The sequence below is a fragment of the Hyperolius riggenbachi genome, chromosome 7, assembly GCF_040937935.1.
Source record: "Hyperolius riggenbachi isolate aHypRig1 chromosome 7, aHypRig1.pri, whole genome shotgun sequence".
Lineage (NCBI taxonomy): Eukaryota > Metazoa > Chordata > Amphibia > Anura > Hyperoliidae > Hyperolius > Hyperolius riggenbachi.
The window spans coordinates 17,950,180-17,972,071 of record NC_090652.1 but is presented as its reverse complement, the minus strand read 5'-3'; the positions used below and the strand labels follow the sequence as shown (position 1 = coordinate 17,972,071).

The following is a 21,892-nucleotide window of genomic DNA, read 5'->3' as shown; positions in this document are numbered from 1 at the left end:
CTGAACGGTGCCCTCGCCGTGTCCCTCCGATGCGGCTGGTCTCGCCGGGGGCCACTTCCGGTTTGGCCGTCACTGGCCGACAGGCTGTGAACGCGGCTGATTATCTGTGTCCCCGGACGCAATAGCACCCTCTACAATGCTATTGCGTCCGGGGACGCGGATAATCAGCCGCGTTCACAGCCTATCGGCCGGTGACGACCAAACCGGAAGTGGCCGCCGGCGAGACCAGCCGCATCGGAGGGATACGGCGAGGGCACCGTTCAGCTGCAGGGGGCTGAGGGGAGCCCCAGGTGAGTAAAAGTAATTTTTTTTACGTGACTTAAGTATTCCTTTAAGGTAAGATTCTTACCTATATATAGATATTTGTATATAGGTATACTCTACCACCACACCAATTATTACCCTGGGCGCCTCCTACCCCTACCGATTATACGCACATACGTTCCCTTTAAGGAATATATAGGGTCTAGACCTCTTGAAGGTTTAAAAGCCCAATTTTTTTGTTTTGGAGCTGCGACCAATAGACCTTCCTACAACAAAGGCCGAGTGAGGACGGTATTTCCTCACATGTCAGCACGAGTGGTTGCCTCCCTTGCAACCCCGACTTGTGAGTATATATAGTTTGTTCTATATATTACTGAACAGACCCAACGATAATACACGACATTGGGCTCCCGATGTCTCTGTATCTTTTTCTCGCCCCTACAAGACACCTATGGCTGGCTACCTATACTGCAGACATCTACACCAGACATCTACACCTGGCCACCTATACTGGAGCACCTATGGCTGGCAACCTATACTGCCTATATCTACACCTGGCCACCTATACTAGAGCACCTACTGTATGGCTGGCTACCTATACTGCCCACATCTACACCTGGCCACCTATACTAGAGCACCAATGGCTGGCTACCTATACTGCAGCCATCTACACCTGGAGACCTATACTGGATATACCTCGGCTTATATGAATGTTTGGGTACTATGGGGGAGTGTAGGAGGGAAATAGTTAATTTTAGATGTAAGTGTAGGTATTTTTATTAAAGCGGTATTGTCACCATAAAAATCAAATTTCAACAGCAACTGGTCTGAGTGTATTAAGTGATAAAGGTGCTAATACTGCATTCAAAACTTTTTCTGCTGTTGTGATTTGGAGTTATCACATACTTAAGGAGCACTGGCCCTTTAGTAGTCGTTGCCAAAGAATTGCATGCTGGGGGTTCTTATCTATAATCTATTCCTCCTCTTCCCTTTATTTCCCTGCCAGCTGCTTATCTGAAACCTAATCCCCTACTCACTTGTGTTTACAAGCAAGGCTGAGGCGACTCAGCGATTGGAGGAGACAAGAAAAAAAGTAAAGGGCAGAAATGACATCACGAGTTAGTCTTAACTGTGGACAAAAGACATGGCCCCCACCAGGAACAGAATTCTCGTCATTTACTTACTAACATATACTGAAATCAAAACGTGGACAGTATAATACATGTGTTATGTAAGTAGATGAAGTATTTATCTACTTATATATATGTTTTTTTTCCCTGGCATAGTATGGCTGATCCTACTGCTTTAAATAAATGCGCGCGGCAGCCGCCTGCTCCCATTGACTAATTTTCATGGCCCTGGGACTTAAAATTAAGTTTTCCAGGGTGCGATTATACTGCACCTGGTGCAGTAAGTAGTTAAAGCACAAATTACTTCAAAATAAACTTTTCTTTAAACCAAAGCAGATCTGTTGCCTAAACACACAATGTTGTGTCATCTTTAACTCTTTGGAGTCTATCTCCTGCACACCATCTATGTCCCAGGAGCACGTGCATTTTGAGACGCAGACATTACAGCCCACTGCCTGAAGATGCATTGGTCCTGGGGGGTGCCATTAACATCCTTAATCCCGAGTCAGGCTCAGGATGGAAATCCACAGCTCAGAGCGGTAATCCCATGCCTGAGTGAGTTATATGCAGGAGCTGCTGCAGATCTCTCTGTAGTATGTTTTTTTTTTCTTGTTTTTAGGGTCTAAAAGCTTGTGAAAAAATTGCATGGCTTTTAGACCCTAAATCTGAAAATAATCATAATGCCAGGGAGGTTAAGCCCCGCCCCTGAACTAAGCCCCAACCCAAACTAAGCCACATCTCCCTATCGATGTCATGCTCCCACAGGTATTTGTGCCTCCTTCTGTCTCCTTATGCCACCTTCACTCCCCCCGTGCCACCTCTGCCCCCTGTGTGTCCCTGTCCCCCTGTGCCTTCTTGTGTCTCCCTTTGTGCCTCCTTCTGTCTCCTTGTGCCACCTTCAGTCCCCCTGTGCCACATCTGCCTCCCTGTGCATCCAGAGATGGATTAAAGGGGAACTGAAGAGAGAGGTATATGGAGGCTGTCATGTTAATTTCCTTTTAATCAATACCAGTTACCTGGCGGCCCTGCTGGTCTATTTCTCTGCAGTAGTATCTGATTAAAACCAGAAACAAGCATGCAGCTAGTCTTGTCAGATCAGACTTATAAGTCTGAACCACTGAAACACCTGATCTGCTGCATGCTTGTTCAGGGGCTATGGCTAATAGTATTAGAGGTAGAGGATCAGCAGGGCTGCCAGGCAACTGGTATTGTCTAAAAGGAAATAAACATGACAGCCTCCATATACCTCTCTCTTCAGTTCCCCTTTAAAGTGAAATGGTAGGCAAGCAATGACTTTGGGCCCATGCTTGATGGCCCCCTCCCTTTTCTTGTTGGGGATTAGCATAAACTGGATCCCAAGACTCTCTACAGGCCCTAGGCACCTGCCTAAGTTGCCTTGTGGACGATCTGGTTCTGTGTGCATCCCTTTGTGCCTCCTTCTTTCCCCCTTTGTGCCTCCTTCTCTCCCCCTTTGTGCCTCCTTCTCTCCCCCTTTGTGCCTCCCTGTGTACCCTTATCCCACTATCTGTTCCAACCTCCCCCCCCTCCCGCACTGCCCCAGTTAAATGCGTAAAGGCAGAGTATAGTGCAGCAGAAGCTGTGCTCTAACCTCCCCTCTGGAGTCCAGTGCTGTGCCTGTGCAGCCATGCTATCTGTTTTCTGCCCCCCCTAGTGCTGACTCTCCTCATGTAGCGTGTAATGGTTTATATTCTCTATTGTGTGGGGTTTTTTCGGGGGTTTGGGGTGACACACAACTTTTTGTCTGGAGTAAAACAAAGGCTAGAAATGCCCCTGCCCAGGAGAATAAATACCCAGTGGGCACACCGCTGGTATGAACGGTATCTATGGGCCACATCTCTGATCCAGTTCTTTAGCTCCAGAGAATTTGAAAGAGTTTAAAATAAGAAAACAATGAGATTAAGTGCCATCCTCTGCCATCATCTTCCAGTGCAACCTAATAAGTCACGTCTACTGGCACTAATTAACCACTTCCCTACTAAGGGGATTTTCCCCATCTAGACCAGAGCAATTTTCACCTGTCAGTGATAACTTTATAGCTACTTAGCAGAACAAAGTTTTCTTTGGGTGGTAAATTTCGCTAAGAATTATTTTATTCTAAATTCATTTTATTGAGAATAAGAAAAAAAAAGAAAAAAATCATTATTTCTCAGTTTTTGGCCATTTTAGCTTTCTAAAATAAAACGTGCTGCTGTAGATAAAACCTACACATTTTATTTCCCCATTTGTCCTGGTTATTACAATGTTTAAAATATTTCCATAATGCAATGTATGGCGACAGCATTTTATTTGGAAATAAAGGTCTATTTTTTTGTTTTGCGTCTGTCACTAATTACAAACCTATATTTGCCGAAGCTGGCACCACCGAATGTAGTAAAAAAGCTCTTTATTCAAACGTCATTAAAATGACATTCAGTCAGTAAGCAGTATGGCTTGACAAAGGACGTCAAGTTCGAAACAGCGGGCTGTCGCCATTGCTACATTTTTGATTACTGACTGAATGTCATTTTAATGACGTTTGAATAAAGAGCTTTTTTACTACATTCGGTGGTGCCAGCTTCGTGGAATTTTTGTTACTGGGTCACCAGGTACTGTGACCATGAGCTAAGGCACACAGAGGTCTTCTTGCATGGGTGCTTCTCCATTTTTGTGAATTGTAAACCTATATTTGCAAAAATAACATAATCACAGCATAACTATTAAAAAAGTTCAGTCCCTAAGGTAACTATTTATATATATTTCGTACATGGCATTTTTTTTAATATATGCAAATGTTTTATTTTGGTAACTATGGGAGAGTGGAAAAGCTAAGGGGTTGATATTAATGGTAAATGTATGTATTAGTGTGTAATGTAATGTGTTAGGGTGTAGTTTACTATTTGGCCACTAGATGTCCCCCCCTCTGTTTACTCCTCTGTGTACTGAACAGTACAAACAGGAACTAACACGTGTATGTGTTACTTTTGATGTTGTCAGTGACCGCAGGTATCTCTCATTGATGGTCGACGATCATTGACACAGGCAGTTAGATCTGTTAATGAGTACCCAATATGCAGCACCAAACCACTCCAAATATATTCAAAATACAAATTCTTTATTTGATGAAAAGCAAACACAGTAAAAACAATATTAAAAAATCACCAAAAGGGTGGCGGTGTACTGTGGCGTCCTCCTCTCTTTCTTCTAAGGTCGGTTTTTCACTACTGGTTATTTGCACAATGGTACTTCTCTAATGCGGAATTCAGTGTCTTATGTATATTGTTCATCTGGGATGGTGCTCTTTCATGTCCCAGTCTAATTAACTAACCTTGGTTTTATTACTATCACTAGGTACTAAGTACTCTGCACTTTATACAGGCCCAACTAATTCTTATTATTGATTTTGAGGGTCCCTCTATTTACCTACTTACTACTATTTTATATATAATATTCTGAGTGTGAGGACACATATGGATTGTTGTATTATTATTATTATTATATTATTAACATATTGTACACTGCTGCTATCACCCTTTCGGTGATTTTTTAATAATGATTTTTTAATATTGTTTTTACTGTGTTTGCTTTTCATCAAATAAATAATTTGTATTTTGAATATAATTGGAGTGGTTTGGTGCTGCATATTGGGTACTTTTCTTTTTCTTGTCCATGGTTATTAGATTACCCATTTAGCACATTCCGTCCTGATTATTCTTAATGTTATTTTTAAGATGGTGCTTATCCTTACGTTTGCTAAACAGATCTGTTAATGAGAACGTGCATGGGAGCGCCCGGGGGCAGTGAGCAGGGAGTGCGCACAGACACGATGTGGCTGGAGATGAATATCTACGTCCCTAGGCAGTCCTAGAGGATGTAGCTATACCATCAAACCACAGAAGTGCTTAATAAAGGTCATTTTATCTTCACAGTTCGGTTGACACATTATGGGCTCGATTCAGTAAACCGTGCTAAGTGTTAGCGCGCCTGTGAAAAGCCCTATATCACGCCTAAAGTTAGTTTAGGCATGATAAATTCACATCTAAAGACTTTAGGTGTGATAACTAGGGTGCTAACTGGGTTAGCACCCTTTACTAAATTCACATCGCGCGCACAGTCCCGTGCGCAAAACTTTGCGCACGCACTGCGAAAACAGTGCACCCAATGCACCTATAAGGTCGCATTGGGTGCGACCTTAACGTCGCACCATGTGACGTTAAAGTCGCACCCAATGCGACCTTATAGGTGCATCAATGCACCGTTTTCGTCGCACCGCGATGCAACATTTCGCGCACACCGCGCTGTGCGCACGCAAAGTTTTCAGTGTGGGACTGTGCGCGCGATGTAAATTTAGTAAACGGTGCTAACCCAGTTAGCACCCTAGTTATCACGCCCAAAGTCTTTAGGCTTACTGAATCAATCCCTATGACCACTAAAAAGAACAGTATATTTTGTTTCTATATAAATCTCCATGACATAATGGTCCCAATTCACTAAGGGCAGTTTTGTAAAATAATGTAGGTCGGTAAAATACAGCATGCGGTATTTTACTTTATTTTTTTTTCCACATTCACTAAAGATTTTATGCATGAGGTAGAACTTCGGTATTTACTGAACAAACATGCCTCGGTTCACTATGCCCTGCTCCTTAAGTGTCACTTAGCAGCTGTGGAGCAAGTAAGCAGTCAGGAAGGAAGCTGTGTGCATGAGTCGGGGTTTTCTTTCCAGTGCAACCCCGGCATCCCTTTAGATGTGCTGCAGCCACTAGGGGGAGCTCTTCTGTCTAAGAGTATACAGATATTCACATTTAAAGGGATGTAGAAAAGCCTCATAAAATGTCTCCTTCCCCTGCTCTGCTACAGTGAAGTCCCACCTTCCAGGGTGTAGGACCAAATCAGGATGAGAAGCAGGGCTGTGTGGCTCTCCCTATTGGCTGCCTGGCTCTCCCTATTGGTTGTCTGTCAATGTTACCACATGGAGAGAGTAAGTTATCGGCTGATCAGAGCTGGAGAAAAATATTGAACACTTTTGCTTGATTTACCAAATGCGTAAATCTTTGTGAATTGCAATTTCTTGACATTTCTTGAGTTATTTACCACACAAGTCGGTAATTTACCTCACTAATCAGTAATAGGTTTAGTGAATTGGAGTTTGGGAAGGTGATCTGTAAAATCAGCTGTTTTCTGCATTACTGAATGCCGTAATGATTAGTGCATTGAGACCCATGAATTACACTTATTCATGCTTGTGTGTTCCAGTTATACCCACAGCCCAGCAGCCCATAGAATTCACCATTAATAGCTCAGGAGATGCGGTGGCATCTTTCAGCCTCTCCAGCTTTTACCCTGAAGATATACAGATCAGCTGGGCCTGTGGGCCAACCCAGGAGAAGAAGCCATCAGTGGAGGAAGTCAGGGAGAATCCAGATGGCACATTTGCTGCTTCTTCTCAGTGCACAATTCCTGGACGTCTCTTTAAGGACCCACAATTTACAGTCAGAGTGAGCTGGAATCACATATCTATGGAAAATCCAGAACACAGAGAGATATCTGTACGAGATCCAGGTAAGGAAACACCTTATTAGACATGTAGGCCACAATGCTCTAGGCTTTCCTCATGAGTTTTCTCACATTTACCCTGATTCACTAACCTGCACTAAGATTGCTGCGCGCAGGTAACGCACAATAGTTTTACTTTTACTAATGCTGACAGTGTATCACACGTTAGTAATCAGTACAAGCCATGTCACCTAAGTAATGTGAGTGTTAGTATGGTAATGTGCATTGTAGTGCACGTAACCCTAGCAATATTCACATAACTTGGGTAACTCAGGTTCTGCTATTTACTCAACGCGCGCTACACCGTCAGCATTCGGAAGCTCTCTTTTTCATGGGGCGGGATTTTTGTAATGTTATTTACAACAATCAAAGAGTGAAAGAAAAAGTAGTGTTGGTCGACAACCTTTGAATTCAATTCTCTTGACTTTTGATCAAACAGGCTGACATTGTTCGGGTTGATAGAACGTCAAATTCAAACACCATTAAAGTCAATAGGGGAGAAATTCAGGTTAGTTTTCAGAACTGTGTAGAGCTTGTACAGCCTCCAAATACAGTTAAAAAGGCATATCAACATTCTCACAGCTCTGCAAAACACTGTTTAAGCCCAGAAAAAAGCAGGAAGGCTTCTTTATGGTGCTGGCAAGCCATTTTATATGGTGATCAAGGGAACATGTCAGATTTTATACCGGTTGCCAAGTAGAGGCAGAGAAGGCCCCAATGGGGCTACTCCAGTCTAAAAATTAGCCACCAAGTTTCACTGTATCACTGAGGCCTGAGTGATACTCAGGCCTCAGAATAGAGGCATAGGGCCCTGAGGTGCTTCCTCCAATCTAAAAATAGAGTTTGGTTACAGTGGCCCTATGCTACAGGGCTGCCCATAATTATTCATACCCCTGGCAAATTTTGACTTAAAGTTGCTTTTATTCAATGAGCAAGTAATTTTTTGAAGGGAACAAGATAATCAGATGATGTACAAGTAGCATTAATGTGGAAAAAAATGTTTCTCAACTTTTATTTACATTTGAGCAAAAAGTGTCCAGTCCAAAATTATTCAGACCCTTCACAAATTGTCACAGTCTCTGGGAAAATCTAAAATTCTATACCATTCCAAATAGCCCAAGCTGTTCTAAAGCATCCTAATTACCCTTATTAATTGGGAACAGCTGCTTTAATCAATTCAACAGGTACAAAACAGCAGCTCTCTGCAGTTGGTTTGTGTACAGTCATGGCTAAGACAAAGGAGCTCAGTTAGGACCTGCGGCTGCGGATTGTGGCTGCTCACAAGTCAGGAAAGGATTACATGGCCATTTCTAAATGTTTTCAAGTTCCAGTGACTACAGTGCAAATTATTATTAAAAAATACAAGATGTTCCGCACTGTGGAGAATCTCAGAGGATGTGGTCGGAAGCCAAAAGTGACACCTGTGCTGACCAGTAGGATAGTGAGAGAGGTGAAAAGAATCCAAGGATCACCACCAAGGCCATCCTGGTGAATCTGGGATCTGCTGGTGGCAATGTCTCAAGGCAGACAATCCAAGAGACACTGCACACTGCACTGCTGGGTTCCACGGATGCAGACCAAGGAAGACGCCACTTCTCCAGATAAGGCACACAAAACCTCGCTTGGCCTTTGCAAATGCTCATCTGGACAAAAAAGGCTTCTGGTCTTCTGTGTTATGGTCAGATGAAACGAAAATTGAATTGTATGGTCACAATGATGTTTCCTTCACCTGGTGTAAAAAAAAAAAGGAGAAGCCTTCAACCCAAAGAAACACCATCCCCACTGTCAAACATGGTGGTGGGAACCTAATTTTGTGGATATTTTTCAGCCAATGGACCAGGGAACCTAAGTAATCATAGTAAACAGCACCATGAAAAAAGAGCAATACACGAGGATTCTCAACGACAACATCAGGCAGTCTGCAGAGAAACTTGGCCTTGTCCACCAGTGGACATTTAAGTATGACACACAGCAAAAGTGGTGAAGAAATGGTTAGCAGTCAACAACATTAACGTCTTGGAGTGGCCCAGCCAGAGTCCTAACTGATGCCTTTTGGGGGACATGCAGGGAGCTGTGGTTCTTCTATGGGAGCTTGCTGGGAGTTGTGGTACCTCAATGGGAGGCCAGTGGGAGCATGGGAGGGGGTGCACCAGAAGGTCAGGGAATGCTATGGAGGAACAGCCAGATAATCTGGCGACAGGTCAGCCCCCCCCCCCCCCCCCCCCAGCAGAAAGCCAGACCAGCCAGTACAGAAGCCAGGTAACTCTGCCTAGTTATTTATGTGATATGCAGCATTTTTTTCTGTAGGAAAGGAGAGGGAGCTTCATCCAACATTTGCTGGGCAGGCCTTCTTAGACCGCTGTTAAGTTCATGCATATTCTGTTGCATGGCCACACCCATTTTCAGACTGGAGTGTCCAAAAGTGCCCCGGATCTTAGCAACGCCCCTGCTTTCCCTATGGTATAGTGATTCCTTTTAACACATTCTTTTCCCTGGTGGTCTAGTGTCATCCCACGTCCCAGTCCTTGCCCTTTTATATAATTTTTTCCTGGTTGTCCTCCCCCTTATAGTTTTCCCCTGGTAGCCTTGTGCCCTCCTTCTCCCCTTTCCCTTCTAGCTTTTCCTGGAAGTCTAATGTTTCTTCCTTGCAGAGAACAGCAGCAGGAAGGACCTCTTCCCATTCCTGCGGCAATTGCATTGCTCCCATGGCTCACACTCCCATGGCATGAATGGTCTCTTCTGTTACATGTACCAGGTCCCAGATTGATGATGACATCAAGCCTGGACCCAGTACATGCAACTATAGAAGTTTAAAACTTAGAAGTGGAGATCTTTGAGATAATCACATCCCCCTGCCTACATTTCCCAACATTCACCCACCCATTTATTTGTTTTATTATTTCATCACATTCCGTTTTTAGGGGCAAAGTTTGTGACAGGTTAAGGAATTACTTTTCCAATAAAATAAATTCTGATTATCACATTTTACCACTTTGTAAGTGCAAAGTATATCTATCAGGTATGACACAAAAACTTCTACTGTGGCCACAAATCAACATTTTTATTAACATAATTGCATGGTTCTGATACTGACAATTGTATGTCCATACTCTACAGCTTTCCCATGGCATCCAAAAATTAAAAAAATCTCCCCCATCATCCTACAAGTCCACCGCGAGACCACCGTGGTATGTAAAATCTCTGGCTACTTCCCAGAAGACCTCAAGGTGTCTTGGATAGAGAAGAAGGGAGGGAAAGTGAGTGACTGTTCATATAACAAGCGTTACACAAAAACTCCTATACAGCATGAGAGAATGGCTGATAACTTATTCACCTGCTCACCCTCCTTATCCTTCACACCAACATCAGACAAGGAGGAGCTGGAATTCATCTGCAGAGTGGAGCACCCCAGCCTGGAGCAGCCAATGGAAAGAAGCACAGGACATCCCAGGGTAAACGGTAAGTATAATTTAATGAAGATATTTTTAGATAAACCAGGGCTGTGGAGTCAGTACAAAAATCTTTCGACATCCAACTCCTCAGTTTAGGATTCAACTAACTCCTCCTCTAATTTGCATATAACAATATTATTGATTGAAAGTTTGTAACATAAAAGACATGTCATCACTGCCAACACTTAGACATTTTAAAGCTTAAGATTGCATCTGGGTTTGAAAACAAAAAACTCCTGGCCAGGAAGCTGACACTTTACCGTTAGCCATCCCGACCTGTCATTGCTAATATGAATGTCCCAGCATGTCGCCTGTATAAGACTCCCCAAAGCCCCATATCAGCTGGGTTCCAGCGTGTAGCCCTGCCACCTAGCAGAAAAAGGTCTCTACCTTTTCTGTATCTGATATAAAAAAAAGGCTAGGGCCATTTTCTGCAAGAAAGCAAAACTATGCCCCAGAACCCAGCTGATACGGGGTTTTAGTGAATCTTTAATTATTAGACAATGTGTTGGGATACTTTTAAGCATTAGTGTACCTCTGTTATGTTTGGGATTTTGTATTTTTTTTTTTCATGTACACCAGAGATGCACGTTAATTACACTTAGGATGTAGCTGTAGAGTAGCTGTTAAATAGAAATCAAAACCAATCCTTGATAAGTGTACTTCTAGAGGGTACAGACCGGAACAAAGAACATTGATCAGGCCCTTGGCAATGTAACTGTGGGTACATGTAAGAGTGATGTGCAGGTAATTTGCAGGAGAATGAGGAGATTCTTCCTCTATTACACATTCTTCATGCACAATCTGAACATGGATCAGGCCCTAGACAATGTAAATGTGGGTACATGTAAGAGTGGTGTGCAGGTACTCTGCAGGGAAATTAGGAGATTCTTCCTCTATTACACATTCTTCATGCATGATCTGAATATGGATCAGGCCCTAGACAATATAACTGTGGGTACATGTAAGAGTGATGTGCAGGTACTCTGCAGGGGAATGAGGAGATTCTTCTTCTATTACACATTCTTCATGCATGATCTGAACATGGATCAGGGCCTAGGCAATGTAACTGTGGGTACATGTAAGAGTGATGTGCAGGTGCTCTGCAGGGGAATGAGGAGATTCTTCCTCTATTACACATTCTTCATGCACAATCTGAACATGGATCAGGGCCTAGGCAATGTGACTGTGGGTACATGTAAGAGTGATGTGCAGGTGCTCTGCAGGGGAATGAGGAGATTCTTCCTCTATTACACATTCTTCATGCACAATCTGAACATGGATCAGGGCCTAGGCAATGTGACTGTGGGTACATGTAAGAGTGATGTGCAGGTGCTCTGCAGGGGAATGAGGAGATTCTTCCTCTATTACACATTCTTCATGCACAATCTGAACATGGATCAGGCACTAGGCAATGTAACTGTAGGTACATGTAAGAGTGATGTGCAGGTACTCTGCAGGAGAATGAGGAGATTCTTCCTCTATTACACATTCTTCATGCACAATCTGAACATGGATCAGGGCCTAGGCAATGTGACTGTGGGTACATGTAAGAGTGATGTGCAGGTGCTCTGCAGGGGAATGAGGAGATTCTTCCTCTATTACACATTCTTCATGCACAATCTGAACATGGATCAGGCACTAGGCAATGTAACTGTAGGTACATGTAAGAGTGATGTGCAGGTGCTCTGCAGGGGAATGAGGGGATTCTTCCTCTATTACACATTCTTCATGCACAATCTGAACATGGATCAGGGCCTAGGCAATGTGACTGTGGGTACATGTAAGAGTGATGTGCAGGTACTCTGCAGGAGAATGAGGAGATTCTTCCTCTATTACACATTCTTCATGCACAATCTGAACATGGATCAGGCACTAGGCAATGTATCTGTGGGTACATGTAAGAGTGATGTGCAGGTGCTCTGCAGGGGAATGAGGGGATTCTTCCTCTATTACACATTCTTCATGCACAATCTGAACCAGGTTTATGGGTGATAGACGACACCTCTGTGTTCAATGTGCACAACATTCTCAGTGGATTCCCTGCAGCTCTGTGGGGAGTGCATATGTAGAGTATAGTGCAGCTGTATAACCCTAAATTTAACAACATATCTATTTAATAGATTCAATAAGCAAAGGGAGTGTGTTCTAAATTTGCATAAACCAGCATCAACGCATAATTATTTGCATTTCCTTGACAATCCCTATTAGTGACACAACTGCATATTGGGCTTTATTCTTACAGCAGAGATGTTCTTTATTATATATAAAAGATTCTGGTGTACACAAAGATATAGTCACAATCAGATATGTACGGTATATCTGATTTTAAAAATATGGTGACTACTTGTTTGCAACAGCACAAGTAACTTGTTTTTTGATTGGTTTATTTCATTTGTGTGGACTAAGCACTGCTATCACTATATATGTAAGTTATTTATGGTGACTGTTATCTGAAAAATAGAACATTTTGTCATATTTTCTATTTAAATTACAGTTTAAATTCATTAGGAGTTGGTGCATTTTGTTCCCGGCTCCTACTCCAGGTACCCAAAATTGCTCCAACTCTGACTCCACAGTACTGAAATAAACACAGGTGCTGGGGTCAGGCGCAGACTGGCCCAGGGTGGGGGGGGAGTGTTACCCTGGGCGGCCTCCTGCCCCTGTGCTTTGGGCCATCAGCCAGACGCTTATCAGAAGGGTGCCCCCGCTCCTGTGCCTTCCATCATTGGAGTGGCGTCGGTGGTCACTCTCATGGGGCAGCTGTACTCTGCCCACTCTCTCTCCTGCTCCTCCCCTCTGGCACGCAGGACTCTCTGGCAGCAGCGCTTCTCCCCAGTACCTGCCCACAATTGCACACTTCTTATTAATGCTGGGTGGAGCTGCGGCGGGGGTGGGGTGAGAGCGTGGTGTTGCCAGGGTAACGGGCAGTGAGTCGGGCAGGAGCAGAGAGCAGGTGACACAAGGCAGGAGCAACGGCAGAGACTGGTCGGCCTCTTCCTGCTACTTCTGGCCGCTCTTATCATCTTTAGGTGACGCACTGGGATGTTGGTACGCTGGGGGCAGGGCTGTACCACAGAGCTGACACTCTATGTAACTGGTAAGTCGTCCAGTCGGGGCCAGTTGGTGCAGGCGCAGTTGGGCTGTGGGCTCTCCCCTGTCTCGCTCCCATGCCTGGGAGTGATCTCCGCATGCACAGTAGTACCGCGCTGGCGCAGAACGCTCCTGACTACGGGGGCGTGACGGGGGAAAGCGCACAGCTAGCCTGCGCCTTTGCAGTATTCCCCAGACTGAAGGACTTTCTGGGGCAATTTTCGGAGGCTGTAGGCGGTGGAGGACAGCGGCATGGGATCCCCTGTGTGTGTCCTTTAGTCCCTCTGTGACTTCTTCTGTCCCCCTGTGTGCCTCCATCTGACCCCCTGTGTGCCTCCTTCTGTCCCCATGCCTTCTTCTGTATCATTTTGTGACTCCTTCTGGCCCTTAGGCCTCCTCCTGTCTTATTGTGCCTCCCTCTGTCCCCATGCCTCTTTTTTTCCCCTTGTGCCACCTTCTGTTTCCTTGTGCTTCTTCTGCCACCATGTGCATTCCTCCGTCCCACTGTGCATAGGCTCCTTCTGTCCCCATTTGTGCCTCTCTCTGTCCCTGTGTGCCCCCTTATGACCCCTTGTGCCACTATCTGTCCTTGCCCCCCTCCTGCAATCCCCTAGCCCTGTGTGTAAATGCAGAATATAGCACAGCAGAAGTTGTGCGCTCACCTCCCAGCCGGAGTCCAGCAATGTGCCTGTGTGACCATCCTGCCTGTCCCTTGCTATCTCTAGTGCAGGCACCTCACTCTATTCATGTTGCATGTAATCATGCTACACGTGGTAGGAGATGCTGGGCACTAGGCTGAGCGGACAGGCACAAGCACTGCATTGGTCTCCAGCGGAGAGGTGAGAGCACAGCTCCTGCTGCACTATACTCTGCACTTACTCACTAAGCTGGGAAGAGCAGAAAGGGGTTGTGCAAAGAAATGTAACAGTATGGAAGGAGGGGGGGGGGGGTAAAGGACTTCTAGCCTGGAGTGACAAAAAGGCTAGAAATGCCCCTGAGAGGAATGGGGGGAGGCGTTATTAACAATGTCTGCAACAGTATTGCACTAGCCTTGGGATTCAGTCCGTTTGTTTTGTGGGTACAGAGGCAATGTATCATAACTATATTATTCTAAAACAATTCCTTTGTTATTGTTAAATTGTACTGTTTATGGACAGCTGGAGGTCAAATTTTCCAAAATCTCAGATTAAAGAACTGTCCTGTTCTACTGTATATTATTTTCTATTATTATTATCCATTTCCTCCCAGTGGCCCCTCTGGAGAAGACAGAGATGACATTAACCCCTTATGGATCAGACCGAGTGATGTGTTCTCTGAGCCTGATGAGGTTTTATCCTCAGGACATTCAGATTACTTGGATATATGAAGACCAGGAAATGTTACCATCAAAGAAGAAGATTATTCAGGTGGATGATGAGAGGGTGTTTGATGCTATCAGTGAGTGTATAGTTCCCTGGAGATACATCCACTCCTCCCTGCGTGTGACCTGGTCACATGACTCCCTGCAGGAGGCGGGATCCAGAGCCCTGACCACAGCAGGTAATGATTTATTATTGTATCACCATGCAGTGTGCTCTGTAGAATAACAACATTCACACCTAACATTTACAGGGATGTCACACTATTTAAAGAGAGTCTGAAGCCATAATAAAAATGGCTTTTTTGCTTATATATAGCAGGGGCATGAGTGCCCCTGCTAAAACGCCGCTATCCCGCGGCTACAAACCGGAGAAGTGGACAAGCACCATCAAAAAATAATAATATTGTCTATAAGGCTAATATGATATGGCAATATAACACCCATTGTGTGCAGAAAGGCCGGCCATAGCTGCAGCAATATGGACAAAAAGAAAAAGAAGCTGGCCCTGCAAAAACCGCACCACAAGGAATTGAAGTACAAAAAATAGCCTTTATTCAAATCATAACAACATTAAAACCAGTTAAAAACAGTCACACTAAATACATAATGCCCTCTAATATTGTACTGTAAATGTTCAGTGGTTACAATAGTGAACACGTATTATGAATAATCTATAATGTGGACAATCTGCTGCAAGCCAGTAGCAGAGTAAAGGTGAAGGGGTAAAGGCAGGGAAAATTCGAGATTGGAAGTGAACAATCCTGTAGAAGTGAAGTGCACCAAGTGAGGAATAAGGGTGTGAAGTGGGTGCCAATGTCCGTGGTGAAACGGAATACCGAGTGGTAGGGGCCAAATTGGGCCAAGTGAGAGAGAATAGATGCAAGGAAAGAAAGAACCGTGGATGGAAGGCTTACCGGCCGTCAGCTGAGCGGAGGGACTAGCGTGTGGAGGCCATCGCGATTCGCCGCTACAAGCGGCTTCTTCCGGGCATATAACCACCCGTTCTCCGAGTGGCTAAATAGTCACATCACGTGACGCAAGGGGGCGGCGGCAGGCAAGGCGGAGTCAGGGGTGATCAATCGTGCGTGGCCACGCACGGGGACTGGACTCCACGTACTGTGTGACGTGGTCGGCCATCCCTGCCCCTGTATCCGCCCACCAGAGCCGCAGCCATCTTGGTGAAGATCAAAGAACGGGCATATGGAATTAAAATTACATATAGTTTGAAAAAAAGTTTAGGGAAATCATTAGGTTAGCACAAAACATGGCTGCCTGACAAGTGAGCCAAGAAGCAGGGGGTTCAAAGTACAAAAACATTAATAATAATGATGAAATACTAGCGAACGCAAATATAATGCATCACAACGAGTAACACCACCTATATAAACAGCAGGAGTACTGCTGACACCTACTGGGCAGAGCAGATATTTGCAGATTCACTGTGCCAAATGCATATACACATGTACAAGAGACAGTTGTACAAAGCACAACCATGAATCCAAGACCATAGTTAATCACATGAATACAAAACTTAGTTCTATTACAGTTCACAATCGATGAATAGGCAATCAGATGAAATAAATGAATGATGGATCTTCAAATAGTGGCCAGAAGAGGTGTTGAGTGAGCCAAGAGTTCATGGGACCCCAACCGTATCGTAAGAACAGGCAAAAGACAGGGGGGAGAGAAAAAGATCATCAATCTAGAAATAAGAGACAAAACATCACCATATTAAGAATCAGCACATAAGGGATCCATCTCAGAAAAACAGGCTCAGTACCTGAGATCAAATCATAAAGTGCATAATCGATGCAGTGGGCAACTTACCAAGACCCACTGGAGACAGTGACAGATCAATATAAATATGGTACGCGCATGCAGCCGATGGACATGTACCCCCCCACACACAAGGGGGTGTGCACACAGATGGACAAACCACATGCTAAGGTGCCATCGGTGACTATAACTGATAAATGCCCAATGATCGAACTCACCAACGATCTAGAGGGATCACATAACCGGGAAAACATATATGTGCCCAAATAATGTGCCCATGCACAACATGTTAAAGGTGCAAAAATGGAGTGTCAATGTGCAACCAAACATAGGAAGGGCTGCACCCTACTCACAAAGGTGGAGCTCAACAATGAAGGAGGTCACCTACTCACTGAGTGTCCCTCCCTAAAAAAAGGGGGATATAGAAAATCACACTGCAAAAATAGGGGGAGGCAAGAGATGTGCTCCAAAGAGAACTAATTAATGTAAGAAACCAAGGAATGAGAATTCCTCATTGAGACCTACCGGAGCTAAGGTGCCGAGGTCAAAGATCCAGCGAGTCTCCTGTCTGAAAAGGAGTTGAGTAACGTCCCCGCCCCTAGAAGAGAGGTACACCTTAGATAAACCACATACCTTCCAACCTCGAGTGCTACCACCATGGGCTTTGAGGGCATGTTCAGCCACCGGAGTCAATTGCTTACCATCAGCATGGTCGCGGTTGGCCAGTCGTATGGTGGACATGTGTTTTTGGATGCGGCTCTTCAGCATGTTTTTGGTTTGTCCCACATATCGTTTGTTGCACGGGCACCACAATAAGTAAATGACCCCCTCTGATTGGCAGTTGATATAATCCCTTAATTTGAATATTTTGTTCGTTTTGTCACTCTGTACTTCTCTGGTGGGTATCATCATTTCACAGATGTTGCATCTCCCACAGGGGAAGCTGCCACACACAGCCGGCCTCTTCCTATGTCGCCGCTGAAAGTGGCTCTGACAAAGACGGTCTTTAACCTGCTGGGCGGTCTGGACGAGCTCAGCTCGTCCAGTACCGCCGGAGCCTGCCGCTCAGGCCCTGCTGGGCCGATTTGGCTCAAATAAAAAGCAGCACACGCAGCCGGCACTTTGCCAGCCGCGTGTGCTGCCTGATCGCCGCCGCTCTGCGGCGATCCGCCGCGAGCAGCGGCGAAAGAGGGTCCCCCCAGCCGCCTGAGCCCAGCGTAGCCGGAACAAAAAGTTCCGGCCAGCGCTAAGGGCTGGATCGGAGGCGGCTGACGTCAGGACGTCGGCTGACGTCGATGACGTCACTCCGCTCGTCGCTATGGCGACGATGTAAGCAAAACAAGGAAGGCCGCTCATTGCGGCCTTCCTTGTTTATTCTGGGCGCCGGAGGCGATCGGAAGAACGCCTCCGGAGCGCCCTCTAGTGGGCTTTCATGCAGCCAACTTTCAGTTGGCTGCATGAAATAGTTTTTTTTTTATTAAAAAAAAACCCTCCCGCAGCCTGCCTGGCGATCTTAATAGAACGCCAGGCAGGTTAAGGTTAGTTGCCCTCTTTGCTGTGATTGATGGTCTCGCTGGTAAATACCTATTTAGGATAGAGTCAGTTTGTAAAACAGGCCAATGCTTAGTGATTATGTCTCTCAGTGTATTCCAGCTGCTATTGTACGGTGTACAGAATCTTACCAGATCGCTGGATTTCTTTCGCGTGGAATACAATAATCTCTCCCTGTTTGTCTTGGTTGCTCGTTGATATGCCTGTTCGACTACACGCCTGGGATAACCCCGGCTCCTGAACCTCTCCTTCAATGAGATGGATTGTGCCTGGAAGTCGGTCTCATTGGAACAATTCCTCCTCAGTCTTAAAAACTGTCCCACCGGAATGTTGCTTTTCAAACTTTTAGTGTGGAATGAATCATAGTGTAGCAAGCTGTTGACCGCCGTTTCCTTCCGATATAGTGTGGTCTCTATCTGTCCTGTACCTGAAAAAGAGAGATGGAGATCCAGGAAGTCCAAGGACTCGGGAGACATTTGCGAGGTAAGTACAATATTGAGATCATTTTCGCCCAGTGCCCGGATGAACTCAAGAGCTAGGGGCTCTGGTCCATCCCAGAGCAATAAGATATCATCAATAAAACGATACCAACCCAATATGTGTGGGTGAAATTGTTCAAAACCAGGCCCCCAGACTACTTCTCGCTCCCACCAGCCCAAGAATAGATTAGCCACTGATGGGGCACATTTGGCTCCCATAGAGATGCCATGCACTTGTAGGTACAACCTACCATCAAAAGTGAAGAAATTGTGTTTTAACACATAGTCCAGGAGTAATAGCAAGAAGTCATTGAATTCAGATCTGGAAATCGTGGTTGAAGACAAAAAGTATCGTACTGCTTCCACCGCATGATGATGTCCTATATTGGTGTATAATGACTCGACGTCCAATGAAATCATAATTGTGCCTGTGAGAATATGAACATTATTCAATTTAGTAATCAAGTCCAGAGAGTCCCTCACATAAGAGTCAAGTGAGCAAACATGTTCCTGCAGAAAAAAAATCAATGAAAGAGCAGCTCTTCTCAATTAAACTCCCATCCCCGAGACTATAGGTCTACCTGGTGGCTGTTCCTTATTTTTGTGCACCTTGGGCAACAAATAAAACGTCGGTGTTATTGGTTTGTTAACTGTTAAGAAAGCATGTTCCCTCTGTGAAATGACTCCGGCTGACTTCCCTTGATCAAGTAGGCGGTCTAATTTCGTTTTAAAGGTCTCACTCGGGTTAGGGCCTGTTTCCACTACACGCAGATTCTGCATGCAGAAAACTGACTCCAATGAATGCCTATGGGAAATCTGCATCAGAAAAATCGCGTTCAGTGGAAACAGGCCCATAGACATTCATTGGAGTCAGTTTTCTGCATGCAGAATCTGCGTGTAGTGGAAACAGGCCCTTAGAGTGAAGGGTCCTGTAGTATCTAGAGTTGCCCAATTGTCTTTTTGCCTCTTTGATGTAACTATCTACCGGCCACAGGACCACATTGCCTCCCTTGCCTCCCTTTTGCGAGCAGAAGAGTGCAGTGGTCCAGTACATGACGGCGCAGTATCGAGGCGCATCCGGACAGCTGCCAAGCTTCTGTGGACCTCTTGGACATGTTGGACCTATGCCAAGTCCTCCAAAATTTTGAGCAATCCACGTTGCTTGTGAGCAGTGACAACTCTTCAGTCAGCATTACCATACCACTGCTGTGTTTACTGAAGAGGTCAATGTTGAAAATCAAGGAAACAGCTGTCATGATGCAACTGGGGGAATCTGAAGGAGAAAACGATCAGCGTGATGGTACCAACATCAGGCCATCCGCCTCAGGAAACGCTGGCCCCAGCAGCTATGACGAAGAAGAGGAGGAGGAACAGCTGGAGTTGGAGCAGGAATTTCCTGCCACCACTGACGAGGGCCAGAGCGGTGCACGTTGGACTTCCACAATTCAGCGCGAATGGTCAGCAGAAGCAGACCAGGAAGAAGGTGACGACTATGATGCATCACAACAACTATCACAACGCTCACAAGAGGATAATGAGGATTCTGGTAGGACTCTGGCACACATGGCTCAATTCATGCTAGACTGCATTGAACGCGACCCACGCATTGTGCGCATTCTGGACAACACCAATTACTGGGTTTATACCCTTCTGGATCCACGGTGCAAACACAGTGTTCCAAAACTGCTTGAAGAAAGAGTCAGACAGGTCAAAATGGAAGAATACCAGCAGGCCCTTGTGGAGACTTTAGAGAGGAGATTGACATCCTCCCCCTCCTCTAGCCAGTTGTACGCCGACAGACTGACTTCCGCAAACCCAGGATGACCAGGAGGGCAGCAAACAACACAAGCCGCAGCTGGTGCCCAAAAGGGAATGGTATCGGCAGTGTCCTTGGAGTGGGAAAATTTTCTGACACCCATGCAGCAGCAGCCCACTGAACAGCAAGCGTGCAGATCCACCTCCAACACCGATCGCCTGGAGAAGATGGTCAAGGACTACATGTCAAATGGCGTAGCTGTGTCTAACAATCCATCTGCACCCTTCAACTATTGGGTATCGAAGCTAGACACCTGGCACGAACTGGCAATGTACGCAATAGAGGTGCTGGCTTGCCCGGCAGCCAGCGTTATGTCGGAACGCTGTTTCAGTGCTGCCGGAGGCATCGTCACAGATCGGCGTATCCGCCTCTCCACAGAAAATGCAGACCGTCTGACTCAAATTAAAATGAATCAATCCTGGATTGGAAACGACTACGCAACACTCCAGGACCCCAACCAAGTAACATGACCAATGAACATCTGGGATGGTTTAGCGTTTCCGGTCCCTGTTTATTGAACCTCTCATCTGTATTACATTTATGACTGCATGGCGGCAAAAAGCATTGCTGCTATATCCGCACGCTTTTTGTCCTCATGCAAGGCCTGGGTTGTTGTGTCTCAAAAAGCATGGCCTTCTCCTCCTGCGCCTGCTCCTGTTCCATCACGTGTGCTGCTGCTGCTGCTGGGTTAGCGTTACTGGTCCCTGTTTATGGAACCTCTTCTCTTTATTACATTTATGACTGCATGGCGGTAAAAAGCATGCTATCCGCACGCTTCTTGTCCTCATGCAAGGCCTGTGTTGTTGTGTCTCGAAGAGTGGCCTTCTCCTCCTGCGCCTCCTCCTGTTCCATCACGTGTGCTGCTGCTGCTGCTGGGTTAGCGTTACCGGTCCCTGTTTATGGAACCTCTTCTCTTTATTACATTTATGACTGCATGGCGGTAAAAAGCATGTTACCTGTGCAAAGAAACATGACATTTTCAGCATTTAAAAGACAGTTTTTCCTTTGAAACTTTACAATCAATTTTCTCAAAAACTATAAGCTCTTTTTCAAATATTTTTTTTCCTCTTGTACCCACTCCCAAGATGCACATACCCTGCTAATTTGGGGTATGTAGCATATAAGGAGGCTTTACAAAGCACGAAAGTTCGGGTCCCCATTGACTTCCATTATGTTCGGAGTTCGGCGCGAACACCCGAACATCGCGGCGATGTTCGGCGAACGTTCTCGAACCCGAACATCTAGGTGTTCGCCCAACACTACCTGCCAGCCATCGGACTTTTCACCTTGTTGACAGTCACATTAAAACAAAATTATTTACAGGTTCATTTCCCCCCATATTTTGTTAAATAAATGCATTGTATCTTGAACAACAGCTGTCAAGTGCTCTAATTTGTAGATATATTTCACTCTATTCAG

The 21,892-nt window shown here is 45.3% G+C and overlaps 1 protein-coding gene across 1 annotated transcript in view; it reads left to right on the top strand.

Annotated features, from left to right (window-relative positions):
• Positions 1 to 21,892, top strand: part of LOC137525290 (uncharacterized) — a 226,485-nt gene that overhangs the window by 123,193 nt on the left and 81,400 nt on the right. The window contains exons 8-10 of the mRNA XM_068246345.1: positions 6,647 to 6,952; positions 10,064 to 10,405; positions 14,740 to 15,030. Coding sequence (XP_068102446.1) covers positions 6,647 to 6,952; positions 10,064 to 10,405; positions 14,740 to 15,030 — 939 coding nt within the window. The remainder of the gene's footprint in view (positions 1 to 6,646; positions 6,953 to 10,063; positions 10,406 to 14,739; positions 15,031 to 21,892) is intronic.